Source organism: Felis catus, chromosome A3 (assembly GCF_018350175.1).
Source record: "Felis catus isolate Fca126 chromosome A3, F.catus_Fca126_mat1.0, whole genome shotgun sequence".
Lineage (NCBI taxonomy): Eukaryota > Metazoa > Chordata > Mammalia > Carnivora > Felidae > Felis > Felis catus.
Genome location: NC_058370.1, coordinates 22,440,434 through 22,460,217, shown reverse-complemented (window position 1 = coordinate 22,460,217; position 19,784 = coordinate 22,440,434). Strand labels below are relative to the sequence as shown.

The 19,784-nt window shown below is 39.4% G+C and overlaps 1 protein-coding gene across 4 annotated transcripts in view; it reads right to left on the bottom strand.

The window, feature by feature from the left end:
• The window catches only part of RBL1 (RB transcriptional corepressor like 1), a 60,855-nt gene extending 42,193 nt beyond the window's left edge, over positions 1-18,662 (bottom strand). For 3 of the 4 annotated variants that reach the window (XM_023251262.2, XM_003983544.6, XR_006595202.1), the window contains exons 1-9: positions 18,301-18,662; positions 13,963-14,096; positions 6,464-6,664; positions 6,034-6,098; positions 5,803-5,931; positions 5,531-5,691; positions 3,689-3,738; positions 2,114-2,300; positions 839-1,005 (exon numbers count right to left, since the gene is read on the bottom strand). In XM_023251262.2, coding sequence (XP_023107030.2) covers positions 839-1,005; positions 2,114-2,300; positions 3,689-3,738; positions 5,531-5,691; positions 5,803-5,931; positions 6,034-6,098; positions 6,464-6,664; positions 13,963-14,096; positions 18,301-18,456 — 1,250 coding nt within the window. In that variant the 5' untranslated portion in view covers positions 18,457-18,662. The remainder of the gene's footprint in view (positions 1-838; positions 1,006-2,113; positions 2,301-3,688; positions 3,739-5,530; positions 5,692-5,802; positions 5,932-6,033; positions 6,099-6,463; positions 6,665-13,962; positions 14,097-18,300) is intronic. The other variant, XM_023251263.2, reaches the window with a different exon arrangement.
• Between the last annotated feature and the right edge of the window lie 1,122 nt (positions 18,663-19,784).

The following is a 19,784-nucleotide window of genomic DNA, read 5'->3' as shown; positions in this document are numbered from 1 at the left end:
TTACTCTTCTGAGATTTAGTTAAATATCCCTATTCCAGGGTTCACTATATCTAGTCAGAGATATCTTCTAGTTCTGTTAGGATTAGGATCTCACCCCAAATCGGTATGGAACCTTGGAAAAGGACAGGCCCTGGGAGTTTTTCATATTTCTGCTGCGATCTTGGTGGTGGAATATAGGGGCTTTCACCTGGGAAGGTATCTATGACCTTTTACTCATTTTCCTGCTAACCCCATTTGTTTCTCTCTACATCTGGGGTATTAACAAACATTCTCAAGATCCATCAACATATCTTCTTTCCCTAGTAATGCTTCTTGGAGATGGGCATATAAGAACCATCCATTCCTTTCCTTACCATCATTTTGTAAATTTATAGCATGAAATCATATCCCTCTCCTCATTTGGTTGCTGCTAGTAAGCAGTTTGCTGGTTTTTACTATTCTCTTATTTCACGAAGTATTAGGAAAGAAAGTTCTCTGATCTGGCTTCTATTTACCATCTTTACTAGGACACATGCCTCTTTATCTTAAGCAACTGCATTAAAATTCCATTTACTGCTGCACCATCAATATGTATTCAGTCTCCCACTTGATGAACATTTAGACTGAACCCATTTAAAGTCAATGTAAGAAGAAAACCAATTAATACATAACTTAGGGGTAGATATAAGAGTGGGATGTCAGGGCTAAATAACCTTAAGATGTATTTATTTAAACTTTAAGGTCTATAATATTATGAAATAATATCTCTATGTAACTTTAATAGGTACTTCCATCTGATTTTAGGTCAACATACCTTGTAATTAAAATTTATTTAGAAAGATAATCATATTATACTTACTCAAAAATATTCATAAGTTGTTCACTTGGTGCATTTTTCAGTCCAGCCACGATACTCTGTAACCGGCTCACACTTTGAGTGGCTGAAGCAACAGGAGTAATGACTGCTTCTTTTTCCTGTAAATATCGCCGTCCTGTCAGTGGGGTAGAAGGTGCAAATGATGTTTTCTGTCAAAAAAGAAAAATCTTTTAAAAAGTTTAAAAAGATTAAAAAGTTACCTTGCCCTCATTATGTGTTTAATTCAGTGTATGTATCACCTTCTCTATTCATATTTAGTAGTACTTTTTTCCTCCCTCCTCTGGTTATCCAACAAATTTTTAACAATATAATGCTAATAACATCCTCACATTCAAAAAAACACTTTTTCAAAGTACTTACTACCTATTATCTCATTTTATCATAATACTCATTTGAAATATACACATTTTCACTTTACATATGAAACAAGCACAGAAAAGTTTAAAAAACTGTTGAAGCTGATAAAGTTAATGGAAGAGGCTTGGTCTAAAACAGGTTTTCTACCTTCTAGACCAGTAAATTTTCCATTAGACCTCATTCTCCAACCCATTTTACACATGAATGCAGAATTAAGCCTTCACTATTCACAATCAAGCCCAGAGTTGTATGGCTAAAGTTCAGGGAAAGCACATAGTTTGTCATGGGTAGAAGGAAACTAAATTTTAAAGCAAGTGGCTAAACTGATGCAAAGAATGATAAGAAAGCATAAACCCTTCTTTATGTCAAAAGACACACACCTTACTGAAAAGTCCAGGCATTCTGGGAAAATACATCAAAAATATGAAAAGCATCAAGAAATGAGGTAATACTAAATGCCACTTTTAATTTTCTTTAATGTTTATTTTTTGAGAGACAGAGAGACAGAGTGTGAGAGGGGGAGGTGGAGAGAGAAGGAGGGAGGGAGGGAGGGGGGGAGAGAGAGAGAGAGAGAGAGAGAGAGAGAGAGAGAGAGAGAGAGAGAATATGAATCCAAAGTAGGCTCCAGGCTCTGGGCTGTCAGCACAGAGCCCGACGTGGGGCTCGAACCCACAAGCTGTGAGATCATGACCTGAGACAAAGTCAGATGCTTAACTGACTGAGCCGCCCAGGTGCCCCCTAAATGCCACTTTTAAAAATTACCTTTTAAGGCTTTCATGGAAAATATAAATTAGTAGAAGAAACTCAAGATTTAACTTGAAAGATGTGTCTGTTGTTAGTAGAATCACACACAGAGAGAAAAAGATCATTCAAGACTGAGGCCAGGCTAAGTTATATTACTTTTTCAAAGTGTTGTTGAAGATTACAGTCCACATTAGCCTGTGCTGTCAGTTTCCCTAATGGGGCATCACCAGTGAACTTTCGAGGAGTTCCAATTTCCTCTTCTGCATCTGCTCCCAAAAAGATCCTCTCATCAAAATCACCAACAGTTAAAACATATTCTTCATACTCCTTGTTCACTGCTTTGCTGAAAAGAGAATTATTTTATTTACTTTTAAAGATTTTTTTAAATTATTTTTTTTTAAGTTTATTTATTTTGAGAGAGAGAAAGAGAGAAAGGATCATGACCTGAGCTGAGATCAAGAGTTGGATGCTTAACCCGCTGGCCACCCAGATGCCCCTTTAAAGATTTTACTAAAAAAAAAAAAATTTTTTTTAAATGTTTATTTGAGAGAGAGAAGAGACAGAGCACGAGTGGGGGAGGGGCAGAGAGAGAGGGAGACACAGAATTCGAAGCAGGCTCCAGGCTCTGAGCTGTCAGCACAGAGCCTGATGTGGGGCTTGAACCCATGAACTGTGAGATCACGACCTGAGCTGAAATCAGACGCTTAACCAACTGAGCCACCCAGGCATCCCATAAAGATTTTATTTTAATATTTATTCATTTTTGAGAGAGAGAGACAGAGAGAGAGAGAGAGAACATGCAGAGGAAGACAGAGGATCCAAAGCAGGCTCTGTGCTGACAGGAGTGAGTCTGGGGCTCGAACTCACGAACTGTGATATCATGACCAGAGCTGAAGTCAGACACTCAACCGACTGAGCCACCCACGTGCCCCTTTAAAGATTTTATTGTTAAGTAATCTCTACACCCAACATGGGGCTCGAACTGATAAGCCTGAGATCAACAGTCTTGTGCTCTTCTGACTGAGCCAGCCACGCACCCCAAGAATTATTTTAAGTAGCTAGAATAAAACTAAGTTACACACAGATTTACCTTTTTTTAAAAAAAATTTTTATTTATTAAAGTAATCTCTACACTCAACATGGGGCTTGAACTCATGATCCCAAGATCAACAGTGGCATGCTCTACCAACTGAAACAGCTAGGCATCTCCACAATGGATTTATCTTCACTTCAAGATAGATTTAGATTCCAAGACCTGGAAAAGCTGATGACTTTCAAATTTTTAACTCTGCCCATCTAACAATATTGAAGGTTCTTATCTGATTATGGACATGCTTCACATTCACATATATAACGATAATAAATTACTCTGAAAGATGAGCAAAAAGAGAGTATAAACTTAATCTCAAAACTAGCTGAACCTAATTAAGATCTGATCGTTGAGAGAACAATAGTTGCTTTGAATATATATACATTCTGAATTTGCCAGAAGTCATTGGGTCTGTTTATGAGTTTCTCTGGAAGGAGCTCTTTTAAGTGGCAAAGGTTTCCTAAAATAAGTGTACTTAAAGACAACAAGGCTTAGTTAACAACATCTAGTTAGTACCGCTAATGCAGAAGGAACTTGAGTTTGAAGGAGTTAACTTGATATAATGTTCCACTTAATAAGTTGCAATAAATCATTATTGACAGCCTATAATATGGCAGATACTATTAGTGTTAGATACTTACCTATTATCAGTAAAACTGGAAAGGTCCAGGAGGCATTCTCCTTTTAAAATCTGGGAAGAAAAAGTCATTTTGTGACATGTAATTAAACACAGTAACATACAAAAACATGGCATTTGTCTAAATTTTCACATTGGTAGTTGCTATAAATAATATACACACAAAAGAGAATTACTGAATATTTCTTTCAAACCAGTAAAACCTATATAGTGTGCAAATAAAAGTTTAAAGTCCATTTTGAAAATACTCTGAAGTTGGCCTATGGCAGTGGTTTATAAATTCTAGTGACATAAGAAGCACTTAGGGGAACTTATAAAAAATGCAGATTGATGGACCCCAAGGTCTGAGCTGAGGCAGCATTTTATATAAATTCCCCAAGTGATTCTGACAAAAGCAGTCCAATTTTAAACACTGGTCTATGGAGAAGGGAAACTAACATTTATTGAATGATTATATGTATCAGGCAAGAAAAAGATTCAAAGGGAATATAGGTACTGTTGCTGGTGAGAGAAGAAAAGTACAGTTTATAATATTTTCTATGTACCCCACACTATGCTTAGACTACTATACATCAGGGTTGCAAACTCAAATGCCTTCAGGGGTCAAAGCTCAACATACATAAATGAAGAGGGTAGAAAGCATACTTCCCATCTTAAAAGACGTGGCCATCATTTAACTTGATCAGAGTTACCCATGTAGAAATTCATGTAGATATTCCAATCCTGTTTTGCCATAGCTTCTGATTTTTGAAAGAGATTGTCACATAAAAAGTCTTTATATGTAAATTAAAATGGAATGAAATTAAAATAAAGAACGTCCTACACAGGCCAAACAAAATATCGGTGGCCCAAGAGCAGAAGGACAATTGTCCAACTCAGGATACTTCACGAGTGAAATGAAGTCCTATAATAATTATGCCAAGACAACAACCCAAAACTAGATAATCCAGGCAAACCAAGATGTATGGTCATTATACCTTAGAGCTACTAGTATGCTGCTGCTGCAGAGCACAAAAGACATAATCCTTGAGTTCCTGTCAAAGTTTACTTTGCTGGAGATGTTTAACATACAGATAAGGAGCCACGACTCACACACACACACACACACACACACTGGAAGAAAGATAACACTAAATACAAAAGTTTGTGTAAAAGAAGAGCCACCATGTAGGAAAGACTTTATGCTTAAAGAAAAATCTCATAATATCTACAAAGAGGGGTACCACAGTGATGACCTAATTTAAAACCCTTTTTCACCAAAGAGAAAACTCAAGGACTAGCTGGATTAAATGGCTCAATGTTTGGGAAGACACTGAGACCAAGAGGAATAAGCCATTTCATAAATACAAAAATAGCTAAGTGAATTACCTAGAGGAAAACCCAGAATGCATGCAGATAGCCTGTAAGCGGCTACAAAACTATAACGGATTTCCTGCTCTATTTATATGGAATTAAAGCTATAGTTGTTATAGATCATCCCACCTTTAGAAAATACTCAGCAGTTACTCAAATTGTGGCAGTAAATTAGTTTACTCTGACCTCCTGCTTTTTACGTTCTGTTCTTCGTAATTCTTTTATCAGAGCCTCTTACAGCTGCCTCTGCCTATGAATTTACTTGACAGTACATACAGTTGGTCACAGTCTTTAACAGCTCAGTTTGCACACCACAAAAGATCATAGGGCAATTTTGCACCACAGCATTCTACATCATAGCAGAGACTGAACCCTGATAATCTTGACCTTGAGTCCTGTAACACTGAGAACTTGCTTAAAACCTTGTTTTTGCCTTTGAGGCTTCTGCTACTGACCCTTAAGAATCTTAGCCATTCACTTATAAGTACAGTACCTTTCTGTCAAAGAGTTTTGAAATATACGGCTTAAAGTAGTGCTCCTTTATTCCTTTTGCTTCTACTAGAAGTCCATCATGCAGTTCACACAGTACAGCAATGATGCAGGGAGGTTCTTCAGAAGCCCTAAAGTCAGCAGTATGGAAATCAGATGGTAAACCTAGTTTGATAGGGTATGAAGAGCAAAAGAGGAGGAAGAAGAATATGGTCAACTTTCAAAACTTTTTCTAAAAACTAATGACGAATTTTTAAAAATAAATAAGGTTATTACCTTTAAATGATGGGTTTAACAAATCTCGTCTATTTGGGCATATAATGGCATTGGCAAAAATCAGATCCAAGCAGCACAGAAGTAAATGGTAAGAGTTTACTAAATCATCTCCAATCATACGAAAATTACCTTTATAAGAAAAAAAAAAAAGACACGAAGACCAGAAACCTCTCATGTCAAATAACCAGTTCCCACAGTAGAAATGTAAAACCACTGAAAGTATCACCTTACCCTTCGTATAAACAAAGAGGGTCCAACAGAAATTAAAGAGATCCTTAACACTGCAAGGAATCCTCCTAGAAAGAAAAAATGTACTTTTTAATTGACTAATTTGCTAAATATCACTCCACATTTGTCATTTAAATTGAAATAGCAAATATAAATAACTAGAAAGTCAAATTACATGTAAAATTCCATTCACAAAGGACAATTTACAGTCCATTAAATGGACTTAAATAAGCCTTTTTAGTCTGCACAAAATAATCAGAACATAAAAAAATGAGTATTACCCTGAATTTCCAGATATGGTAATTATAAATGGGTTTTTAAAAATTTTTTTTCCACAAATGGATTCTTACGGTAAAAAGCAGACTTTAAAAATGCAAATTTCCTAAGCTTTATGTTTTTTTAATATCAATTATATAACGATTAAGGTTCTCACCTCTGCTTCCTGCTTCGTGGTAACCTCGGTAGCTCTTCATATGGATTTTGAAATATATCTAAAAAAATTGGCTCAAATTTTTTGAAAATTACAGTAGACACCTCAAAATTTCTTTCTAGCCTTTCTATACGTTCACGAAATTCTTGTGGCAGGTTTGACATGTCCATCCACTTCTTCATTTTATTAAAAAACTGTATTAAGCTAAACAAATTAAAAAAAAAAAGCAACTTTAAAAGGAGTCCATACAATGGACAGTTAACATTTTATTTATGCCTACAAATCTTTATTTAAAAACCTAAATTTATCAAAAAAAAAAAAAAAAAAAAAAGGGGCGCCTGGGTGGCGCAGTCGGTTAAGCGTCCGACTTCAGCCAGGTCACGAGCTCGCGGCCCGTGAGTTCGAGCCCCGCATCAGGATCTGGGCTGATGGCTCAGAGCCTGGAGCCTGTTGCCGATTCTGTGTCTCCCTCTCTCTCTGCCCCTCCCCCGTTCATGCTCTGTCTCTCTCTGTCTCAAAAATAAATAAACGTTGAAAAAAAAATTAAAAAAAAAAAAAAACAAAAAAAAAAAAAACAAAAAACAACCAAAAAATCTCGCTCCCAAGTGCTATGAAATTACTCTGACTCCCAGAATCACTATAGGAATGTAGATTTTGAATTATGGTCATTACATCAATGTCTTCTAAGCAAGGGGCAATGACACCTACCTACTTCTTTTATTCCCTACAGCACCTAGACAGTAATTTGTATATACATTACAGAGTAAATACCAACAGATTGTTGAGTTCACAAAATTAGTTTGAGGACAGACATAATCTCCCAAGTAGTGGATTCTGGAAGTCGATCACAAAGCACCAGACAGCTACAGTTTAGGAATAAAATTCAAGTGTTCGTGTTCCAATGTGTGGTTCTACCACCAAATAAACGAAGAAGGTAGTACATATCCAGAAAATCACTTAATGATTATTACTCCACCTTTCTGGCTTATTCAATTATGGGTACATTTTTTATGTCCCCATGTTAGTATGGTCTTAGATTGAAAATATGTAGTGCTAAAGTCCATTTAAGTGTCTAGCACTATATACAGAATACTTTTTTTATAAAGATTTTAAAAGTAATCTCTTCACCCAACGTGGGGCTTGAACTCACAACCCCAGGATCAAGAGTTGCATGCTTTACTGACTGAGCCACCCAGGGGCCCCTGGAATGATACTTTAAAACAATTTTTTTTTAAATGCTATTTAGCTTTTTGAGAGACAGAGACAGAGAGCGAATGGGGGACAGGCAGAGAGAGAGGGAGACACAGAATCTGAAGCAGGCTTCAGGCTCTGAGTTGCCAGCACAGAGACCAATGCAGGGCTCGAACCCACAAACCATGAGACCATGACCTGAAGCTAAGTCCGATGCTCAACTGACTGAGCCACCCAGGCGCCCTTGGAATGATACTTAAAAAAAAAAAAAAGTTGATAGAAGACATCATCAGCTAATAGTCCACAGGTACTCAAACTCCAGATACGCTGACTGAAATCTGAGACTCTAACAGTCTTTTTTTACAAATTTTTTTTTACTCTTTATTTTTGAGAGAGAGAGAGAGATACAGAGTGTGAGTGGGAGAGGGGCAGAGAGAGAGGGAGACACTGAATCTGAAGCAGGCTCCAGGCTCTGAGCTGTTAGCACAGAGCCCGACTGGGGCTCGAGCCCACGAACCGTGAGATCATGACCTGAGCCGAAGTTGGACGCTTAAGCGACTGACTCTTGATCTCAGCTCAGGTCATGATCTCATGGTTTGTGAGTCTGAGCCCCGTGTCAGGCTCTGTGCTGACAGCTTGGAATCTGCTTGTGATTCTCTCTCTCCCTCTCTCTCAGCCTTTCCTTGGCTTTCTCTCTCTGTCTCTCAAAATTAAATAAATATTTTAAAAAAGATTATAAACAATAGCCAAAAACATTATTGCCAGGTTGCTAAATATTTATTTGGGCTGACAGATTACAGTCTCTTGTAGGAGACTTTGTTTGGGGAGGCAGGGATGCTCAGCATGTGAAATCCTTTCCTTTGAGGAATTCCCCAATTTTGAGTCTTGCCATCTGCTAAATAGATCACCTTCACTGGAAGTTAGGGTGAAGGCATAAAACCTGAGGTCTTTGATATATGTTTGGGATTTTGAATATGGAGCTGGTGGCGCAGAGAACACAACAACTGATTAATTCTTACAATCAATTAGCTCTTAGGGGCAAATACAGTCGCAATGTCCAGGGACGGTACTGATGATCATGCAAGTCATGTCCTTGTTAGATAAATTTTTGTGATATGCTTTTCACTATAGCCAGGCTCCTTTTGTTCCTGGACATTTTCCAAGTCTATTTTTTCAAGTCATTCTAAAGACTTTGTCAGCTACTCAATATCCTTTCAGTAAATTTCTCTTCTTAAGTTAGCCAAAGTTGGTAGTTGGTATCTGTTTTTTTTTATAAACAAGGGGCTTGACTAACACATCCCCATATAAATCCACTGTATTTACTGTTACCCCCAAGATGGCTGTTCTATCGTGGAACAAAGTACATCAAATGTTTGAAAACAAACAAAAAAAAACCTTACAGCATTGTTATTACTTAAACTAGGATTATGATTTTTAAAACTAAAATAAGAAGCAAAGTAAACTTGACAGCTTTCAAAACTATCCTGTTCATTGGGATTCTGTTGTAAAGAAAACATTATTCCAAAAAGCGCATGAAAAGAAACTCCACATCGCTGGCCATCAGGGAAATACAAGATACCATTTCATGCCTACTAGAATGCCATAATAAAAAAGACAAATAATAACAAGTATTGGCAAGGGTAGTGGTAAAACGGAACCCTCAAGCTCTGCTGGTGGGAATGTAAACTCGTGCACTTTGGAAAACAATCTTGACAGTTTCTCAAAAGGTTAAACAAAGAATTCCCATATGATCCAACAATTCCATTCATACATATACACCACCCCCCAAATGAATATATGTCTCCAAAAGTTGTACACAACTGTTCATAGCAGCATTATTCATAATAGCCAAAAGGTACAAAGAACTCAAGTATCCATCAACTAATAAGTGGATAAACACAATGTGATATATCCATGCAATGTAAATATTATTCAGACATGAAAAGGAATGAAGTGCTGATACATGCCAAGGGCTAGGAGGAGGGAGAAGAAGGAAGTTGTTGTTTAATTGTTACAGAGTTTCAATTTGGGAAACTGAAAAAGTTCTGGAGATGGATAGTGGTGATGGTTGCACAATGTAAATGTATTTAATGCCACGGAACTATATTCACTTAAAATTGGTTACGTGGTAAATTTTGTTATGTAGATTTTACCACACACACACACACACACACACACACACACACACACACACCCTAAAACAAATATAGAGTAGGGATGGTAAACATGGGGCATACGTCCCAATAGCAGCACACTACTGAATTTTACTGGCACTCAAAAAATAAAAAAGAAATTATTGTGTAAAAAGTTAACATCATCAATGTTCCAATTAAAATTATGAAAAAAAATTTTCATGAACTAAATATTCATTCAGGTTCTATTATAACATGAAAATAATGAATGAATGTCATCTTGATTTAAATCGCAAGTTATTGAAAAACTTGTGAAAAATGTGGAAAAATTACTTCTCAATACTTAATACAATAAGATGCAGACAAAATAAAATAAAAATTCAAATTATATAACAGTACTATTTTTTAATATTACACTTAATAGCCAAATAAATTTTTAGTTGGAACTCATTTTAAGTTGAAAGTTGCTTTGGTTAAGTTTTTTCACAAACTGAGGCTGAATATATACAGTTCAAAACAAACACACTAATATTTGTGGGTGGATGCATATGTAATACAGCATGGACTTGGGAGGCTCCGCCACTTACTAGGGGTACAACCTTTGGGAAGTAATTTAAGTTCTTGGTGACTTGGTTTCCTTATCTGTAAAATGAGATTCATTTCATGGGATTAACTGTGAGGATTAACTGAATTAAAAAATACAAGCCCTTTGTATATAGTAAGTGCCTACCATACAGGTAATTTCTCAATAAAAATTTTCTAGTTTTACATGTACATCTAGAATCTAAATTTGCACAGTATTTTGCAGGATGATTTATGAGCAATATTTGATGAGAATAATCAAGGGCACCTGGGTGGCTCAGTCGGTTAAATGTCTGACTCTTGGCTTTGGCTCAGGTCATGATCTCATGATTCGTGGGACCAAGCCCCATGTAGGGCTCTGTGCAGAGCCTACTTGGGATTCTCTCCCCCATGACCAAAATAAATAAACATTAAAAAAAAAAAAAAGATTGGGGCGCCTGGGTGGCGCAGTCGGTTAAGCATCCGACTTCAGCCAGGTCACGATCTCGCAGCCCGTGAGTTCGAGCCCCGCGTCAGGCTCTGGGCTGATGGCTCAGAGCCTGGAGCCTGTTTCCGATTCTGTGTCTCCCTCTCTCTCTGCCCCTCCCCCGTTCATGCTCTGTCTCTCTCTGTCCCAAAAATAAATTAAAACGTTGAAAAAAAAAAAAAAAAGATTTAATCATTTAAAATTATCCTTAAAGTTCAAATTGTGAAAATAGCCCAAATTATTATAAATCAATGTAAATAATAACATCACTTATAATTCTTTTTTATTTGTCTCAACATGATGAAGCTGGTCTATGCTCTTTTAGTAGTTCAGAATCTGACACCTGAAAAAATTTATATCAGGGGCATCTGGGTAGCTCAGTTGGTTGAGTGCCCGATTTTGGCTCAGGTCATGATCTCAAGTTTGGTTGGTTCAAGCCCCACACTGGGCTTTGTGCTGACAGGCTTTGCCTGCTTTGAATTCTCTATCTCCCTCTCTCTCTGCCCCTCCCCTGCTCACTCTCTCTCAAAAATAAACATTAAAAAAAAATTTTTTTTTTAATTTATATCAATCTACATTTAAAAAACTAGTATCTTTTGACCCTTCACTACATTTTTAGAAATTTAGCGGAAATACATTTTCACAATGATGTTCAGCTGTGTATTATCACAAAGAACTGGATACAACCTACATGGTCATTGATAAGGGGTTGGCTAACTATATGAAACATCCTTACACCCTAAATCCTAGAGTAAGGAAGAGCTACTTATGGTGATATGGAAGGATTACCAGAATATTAAGAAAAGCAACTGCAAAACAATACGTATAGTAGGATCGCATTTATGTTTTAAAAAACAACCAAAACACTAAAAAACAGGCTTTTTTTTCTGTTTAATAATTTATTAACAGTAAATTGTTTAAGTGGTTAATTCTGGGGAATGAGGAAAAAAAAGAAAGAGGTATCTTTACATTTTTAAACTTTCTGTATTATTTGAAAATTTGTGAACCTTTTAAAAAATGATGGTAAAAGTATACATAACAGAAAACTTACCATTTTAACCATTTTTAAGTGTACATTAAGTACATTCCCAACGTGCAACCATCACCACCATACATCTCCAGAATGTTTTCATTATTTGAAATTTTTACCATATACTTATACTGCTCTAAATTTTAAGTTCTTCTTTTTGGTTCAGTTTCCCCAACAACCTAATATTCTAAATATTTAAAAATTTGTATATGGTCAATAATGAGAAACACTGATAGAAAAGTCAGATTATTTTATATTACAATGAAGAGGGATATTCTGCTCAATTAAAAAAATTATGTGAATTCAATCTTTTTTTTTTTTAATTTTTTTTCAACGTTTTTTATTTATTTTTGGGACAAAGAGAGACAGAGCATGAGCGGGGGAGGGGCAGAGAGAGAGGGAGACACAGAATCGGAAACAGGCTCCAGGCTCTGAGCCATCAGCCCAGAGCCCGTCGCGGGGCTCGAACCCACGGACCGTGAGATTGTGACCTGGCTGAAGTCGGATGCTAAACCGACTGCGCCACCCAGGCGCCCCGTGAATTCAATCTTAATTATACTTTCATTTTATTTTTATCACTAATGACAAAAATTGATACCTATTAAAGTTTTAAAAACTGCCTTCAGGGAAAAATTCTGTCTTTAATGTACTATTTTTCCACTTATGAAAACTAAAATTGTTCTGAGAAAAAAAAAATTTTGGTTTTTAATTTAGCATGAATTGAAACCTAATTGCTCTCCCTGGATAGGTCTTTCAAAGTTTGTTTCTCTTCCATGCTGGAAACCCATGACAGCAAATTGACAACAACCTCAAGTAGTCTTGTCATGGGTAGAAAATCCCAGAAATTGAGAACACTACCACCTATATCTGGTTCACTCCATTTCTTTTGTTTTGTATCCAGGCAAATAGTTCCACATGATTAATACTAGAGCAAGTAAAAGCTATAGCTAAGACCTTCTGATTGCTTACCTGTTGCAAGGTAAAAAATACTAACTATACAGTAGAAAAACAAGACAACACCTTTAGCAGATAATCAAAATTAACATCACCAAAGAGAAGCAGGTGGATATCGTGCCTCCAGATGTAATATAGTGAAGACACAAAACTACTTATGTAGTTTTCTATCTGGGGATATGTAACTTGCTTCTAAGTATAAGAAAATATGAGACAAATCCAAAATGAGGAGTAATCTATTAAAAAGGGGGAGGTAATTGGGTGCCTGGGTGGCTCCAGTTGGTTAAGCATCTAACTTCAGCTCAGGTCATGATCTCATAGTTCATGAGTTTGAGACCCACAACAGGCTCTGTGCTGACAGCTCCAAGCCTGGAGCCTACTCAGACCCTATGTCTCCCTCTCTCTCTGCCCCTCCCCTACTAGCACTTTGTCTTTCTCTCTCTCAAAAATAAACATTAAAAAAAAATTTTTTTTTTTAAAGTGGGGGGTAAGGTGGTTGTGGACTATATTTTTGCTGTGGAAATATTCCTGATTAAAGGAAACTAAACAGACATGATAAGTGAATGTAATAACTGATCCTAGATTGGAAATTGTTCTTTTAAAAAGCTGCTATAAAGACCATTATTGGATCAACTAATAAAACTAGAATAGAGATAATAGATTAAATTATTGTATCAATGTTAACTTTGCTGAAGTTGATAACTGTTGTAGTTATCTAAGTTTATACACTGAACTATTTAGGGACAAAGGGCTATAATGTATGTTACTTACTTTGAAATAGTTGAGGAAAAACTATTTGAGAAAGATCAAATGACAAAGCAAATGGAGTAAAATGTCAATAGGTGAATTTGGGTCGAGGGTATATGGGTGTTCTTTCTACTTTCCTTATTTTTGCAACTTTTCTGAAAGCTTGAAATTGTCTCCAAATTTAAAAAAATTAATAAAAAAAGCTACAGATAAAAAAGATTTAGTACAGAGACCTCTGAAGTCAGAATTTGAGGAAAAGGGGCAATGGAACAATGTGAGAATTGGAAAAGGAGACCTATAGGATAACAAACTTAAAATGGAATAGAGTTAAACAGAAATTAAATTCTAAAGCTAAATTTAGGACTTATAAAACAGTGTTTGAAAAATCAAAGTGCTTTACCTTAATTTAGCTGAACGTAGTATTCTGGTAAGTGAAACACAATTTCCTTCCATGATACCCTTCCCAACAGTAGGAATAATGCTTTTGCGGCATGCAACATATAACGAACATGCCAACCAGTGTATAACTTCTCCCTGGCAGGCAAAAGACAAACAGTAAAATGGATGTATTATGTTAAAATGCTTGAATTCTAGAACCAAAAAAGATCTTGGAATTGTCTGATCTTACGTTATGTATATAACAGGCCAAAGTGATGAAGATATTTGCCCAAGGTCACGAAGCTTAGTTTTGCAGTAATGGGTATAAAACTCCTTACATCAGTCCTGTGTAAGATGCTAAATCAGCATTAGTCTAAAAACAGATCTTTCATCTACACCCCAAATCTAATATTATCCAAAGAGTTCTCTTAAAATTTCTCAGCACTGGCTTTCTCAATTTTATAACACCGGTGAGTCATGGGCTTGAAGATGCTTAAGTTCCTCTCCACCATGTTAATTTTATGTTTCTTCTTTAACCAGTTTGGCAGAGAAAGGAAAGTACTGAGTAGAAAGATGGCCAGGGAGACACATAAAAAGTTCATATCTATCTCAAGCAACATAAAGGAGACTGTCATTTTTGCTAGGTAAAAATTTGGGGAATTATTTACCTAATCTTTAAAAATTTTTTTTATTTTAGAGAAAAAGAGCATGAGCAGGGGAGTGGGGTAGAGGGAGAGAAGGAGGGCGAGAGGGAGAGGAGGAGGAAAGGAGAGAGGGAGGAGGAGGGAGAATCTGAAGATGTTCCACGCTCAGTGAAGAGCCTGACAAAGGGCTTGAAGCCACAACCCTGGGATCACAACCTGAGCCGAAATCAAGAGTCAGATGTTCAACTGACTCAGCCACCCGAGCACCCATATTTACCCAATCTTTAAAATAGTAATTTAGCCTATTTTAGCAGATATCTCAATTTATAATGCTATAAAAAAGATGACATTTGGTAATTCAACACTTAATTGTCTGCTTTAGACTTGAGATATCTCCCAAGTTAGAATCACTTTATTATTATTAATGTTTATCTACTTTTGAGAGAGAGAGAGAGACAGAGCCCGAATGGGAGAGGGGCAGAGACAGGGAGACACAGAATCTGAAGCAGGCTCCAGGCTCTGCACTGTCAGCACAGAGCCTAATGAAGGGCTTGAACCCATGAACCATGAGATCATGACTCAAGCCAAAGTCAGATGCTCAACCGAGCCACCCAGGCATCCCTATTATTTTTTCTGAAGTTTATTTATTTTGAGAGAGAGAGTATGCATGCCAGTGGGGGAGGGGCAGAGAGAGGGAGAGAGAATCCCAAGCAGGCTTTGCATTGTCAGCGCAGAGCCTGACATAGGGCTTGATCCTACAAACAGTGTAAAATCATGATCTGAGCCAAGATCAAGAGTCAGACACTCGACTAAGTCACCCAGGTGCCCCTTAAAATCACTTTATAAGTTTACTACTGAACTATATATGGATTTTAAGGTTTAAGAATTAGACACAATACAGCACAACATATTACTGTTCCTATTTACTATTCTACAGATCCTCTTTAAGACCAGATTCTAGAAGGATAAAAACATGGAAAGATTTTTTGTAGTAACACAAAAGGGGTGGGCAGAAATGGGGTGGGCACCAATAGAGTTAAAACCCAGTGTTACTACCTTAAAGTAGTGAGAAATCTTATTTGCTCAAGGTATTAAATGAGGCATGTAAGCTTAAGTTTGGATAATTTTAGAAGCCTTGATTAACCAATTATTTGGGAATAGCATCCAAGTATTACAAGAGCCACTGGAGGGGCACCTGGGTAGCTCAGTCAGTGAAGCATCTGACTTCATCTCAGGTCATGATCTTGTGCTTCGTGGGTTTGAGCTATGTGCTGACAGCTCAGAGCCTAAAGCCTGCTTCAGATTCTGTGTCTCCCCCTCTCTCTGCCCCTCCCCCAGTCACGCATGCTCTCTCTCTCTCTTAAAAATAAACGTTAAAAAAAAAAGAGCCATTGGATACAGGTTACTAGATGAAAACACCATTGAGATAAAGAAAATAAGTACTGAAAGTTTTGCTTTTTCCTAAAAAAAAAAAAAAAAAGTCATCTTTATTATTTATTCTGATGCTAGACCTTAGAAATGCAATGATGGTTTCTGACCTCATGGAATTACAAATTTAGAGTTAAGAAAAGGAACAGAAAACCATGATCTATAATTGGTGAGACATGCTGTAAGAATTGAAGATAAAGTGTGAGAGACTATAGTATAATAAGTGATGTTAAGTGGAGGTCAGAGAAGGATTCACAGAGGGAGACACCAAAATGTAAGAGGGAAAGGCAAAGGAGAAATGTAAGCAGGAAGTTGTTAGGCATACTGACAGGCAGGAAGCTGGGGACAGGGCTTCTTAACAACAGAGGGGCACCCGGGTGACTCAATTGGTTAAGTGTCTGACTTAGGCTCAGGTCATGATCTCGAAGTTCACGTGTTCCAGCCCCACATCTTCAGAACCTCTGTCCCTCTCTCTCTCTGCCCCTCCCCTGCTTGCGTGCATGATCTCTCTCTTAAAAATTTTTTTTTAAAGATTGCCTTATAAAAACCAGTAGATCTATGAAAATACCTACTCTAAGAGTCTTTCACCAAAAACAAAAGAGAAAAAAAAGGAGGGGTGGCTGGGTGGCTAAGTTGGTTGAGTGTCCAACTCTTGCTTCTGGGTGCAGGTCACGATCTCATGGTTGGTGGGATGGAGCCTGATTCCGGCTCTGCGCTGTAAGTGTGGAGCCTGCTTGGGATTCTCTCTCTGCCCCTCCCTGCTCGTGCTCTCTCTCAAACAGATAAGTTAATTTAAAAAATAAAAGAAGAGGAAGAATATAAAAGACTCTGGACAGAATAAACCCTCACCAAATCTTAATTCACAGATCTGTGCTCTCTAAATCAAACATTCAAGATGTCCTGATTAACTTCCCCTAACTGGAGATTTAGTTCTTCAATTTGCCTGTTGGTGAGTGGGAAAAGTTTCCAGGCAGAGGGTGTGGCATGAAGAAAGTACCCAAGTGGGAAGAAACTTGGCGTGTTCAAGAATCTGAAAGAGGTGTCCGGTTTAATGCCCTGATCAGTTTGCACAGTAAATGCTTATTCAGCGACAGACCAAAAGAGGACTTGGGATGTCGGAAACACTTTCTTGGGCTTTTAGAAATTAGTTTGTTTTCACTGAGCGGCCATAATTCATAGTCTCCCTTTCTTATTCTTCCTTCAGCTTTCCAGTCATGCCACTCATGGATGCAGGTCACTGTCCTTTATCCAGTCTACAACAGTCCTACCGTAGAGACATACGAAGAGTGTCTCCTAGGTATTTTTCCCTCATATACAGACACACACACTCAATTCCAAATATCCAACTGTATGCTTCTGAACCCACCAATTAATTATTTCACTGGGTGGTGAGTCGGTGGAGCGCTGTGTGTGTGTGTGTGTGTGTGTGTGTGTGTGTAGACCCCTTGGATCATGAAACAAAACCTCTGAATTTAAATATAATGAAATACACTCCGCCGCAACGCCGTCGCTCCACTGCATTCCTTGTCTGGATTCCTATAATAATTAGCAGAACGACCCTGAGGAAGACCCTTCTCTGGGCCTTGATATTATTACCTGGAAAGCAGGTATAATTCGGCCCTGCCATATTCACAGGGCGGTGGGGGAGGACTCAATGCAAGAATGGTTGGGAACAATCTAATGATGGTTTACACTTATTTTATCCAGAACCAGGCACTGTGCTAAGCATCAGGATACGGACACAGGAGCAAGCTGGGGCTGAGAGCCTTTCCTCAAAGCCGAGTACCCCACACTTCCGCCGGGACGAGGCCAAAGGGTGGAGGCCAAAGCTTAAGCCCTTTCGTGGAATGGCGATCCCAGGTCGGGTTCCCAGGGTCGTGGTGAGAACTAAGTGAGATAACAGATTTAAAGAGCTGGGCAGTGGTGTAGGCACTAACTTCACTTTAGCTTTTACCATTATGGCATTTGGTTTTTTAACAGGTTTACGGGCACTATCATGACGTCTGCGGCGCTCGACGGGGCGGAGGGAAGCTGGTCTGGAGTCTAGGGGACCCCCGAGTGACGTGTGACCCTCCGCTCCTCTTCCGGACTTCGGTTTCCCGCCTCAGAAAGAAAACGGATAGATTGGTCTACACCCGCCCTTCCAGCTTCGCACTCCTCTGCTCCCGGCTGGGCAGCGACCCTTCCCGGCGGGGAAACTCCCACCGCCCCACAGGGTGGGGTAGGGGCGGGGCGAGGGTGGGGCCTGGCAGGGGTCTGGTCCGGCCGCCCCACCTGCCGCCGCTCACCTCTAGGCTGTAGTTGCCCCGGATGGCGGTGAAGTCGTCCAGGGCTTCGGCCGCGCTCCCCTCGTCCAGGTTCAGCTCCTGGCACAGAGCCTGCAGCGCCTCCCCGGCGGCGGCCAGCACCGCCGCCCCCTCAGCGTGGGGCTCGTCCTCGAACATCCCCTCAGGCCCTGCGGGCGGCGCAGCCACGGCCCCCCGGCTCCTTTCTCGTTTTCTGGGCGCGCTACCCACAACCCCCTGCGCCAAAGCGCGCGAAAGTCGGTGACTTTAGCACGACGTCTCTCCGACAGTCTGCATCCGCGTTTCCCCTCAAAAAAGTCCGTTTCTCCTCCAGGGCACCCAGTGGCCTCTCTCTGGAGATGTGTGATAAGAAGATGGATCTCAATTCCTGGGGAAAAAAACAAAAACAAAAACACCCTGGGCGTGGTCTTTGTCGGGCTGCGAGGGGCACAGCCAGCGCAGCAAGTTGTTGCGGAGGGATCGGCAGCCGCGCGCAGAGGCTGCTGGGAATTGTAGTCCATATCCTGCCTTGACGCCCGCGGCGCTGCCCGGGTCTCGGCTGCTCTTCGGCTTCGACGGAGCTGTCTCTTGTGAGGTGGTCTCCTCGATCGTCTTCGGGAGAAGGCTCCTCTGTACCACTAACCCATGGGCGTGTGTTTTCCACTGCCTCGCCAAACTTCGTCTCATACTTGCCCCTTGATAAGAGACCGAGGCACGAAATGAAAAAAGTGGTCTCGTGACAGCGGGAGGCCTCGGGATTCCTGTCTCCAGCGGCCAGTGAGTGGTCTGTTGGATGACTGAAGGGCTGGAGAGGCAGGGATGTCAGGGAACTACTCCTTGTCTCTTCTCGGTTGCTAAACCAGGCTAGACCTGGGCTGAGAGAATTGCAGTAATCAATGACCCTGGGAACCGTCCTAGTCAAGACCGTCATTCCAGGCTTAGAAATGGCCTGAGCATAAGCCTTAAGGCATGGAACGGGTGGGTCTCCACGCTTCCCCTTCTGCTCCACCAAAACCCCTTCTGCAGGAAGAGCCAGAGTGATCCAGAGCATGTCACTCTACTCACAATCTTTCAAAAGATTCCTCTTGCCCTTAAAATAGTATCCAAATTCCTTGTGATCTGGCCTCACCTCATTAACCCCCCTCACGAGTATATAATAAGGTGCAGCCTAACTGCTTTGTTTTGGAACCCTGAAAATGCCATGCTGTCAAGCTAGTTCTTGCCTCAAGGCCTTTCTCACACGCTGTTCAGAGAGCCCCAAATACTCAACACCAGGTCTTTGCTTGTCTGGCTCCTCCTCCTGGTTCAAGTTCAACTAAACGTTAACTTCTCAGGCCATTCCTGAGCACTGTATGTAAAATAGCTGACCCTCCCGCCAACACTCCTTTTCATTGTCTCATAGTACCATATCACAATTGACATTATCTTGTTTATTCACTGGCTCTTCCTACTAAAATGTGACTTAAATGTAAGCAGGGGCCTTTTTT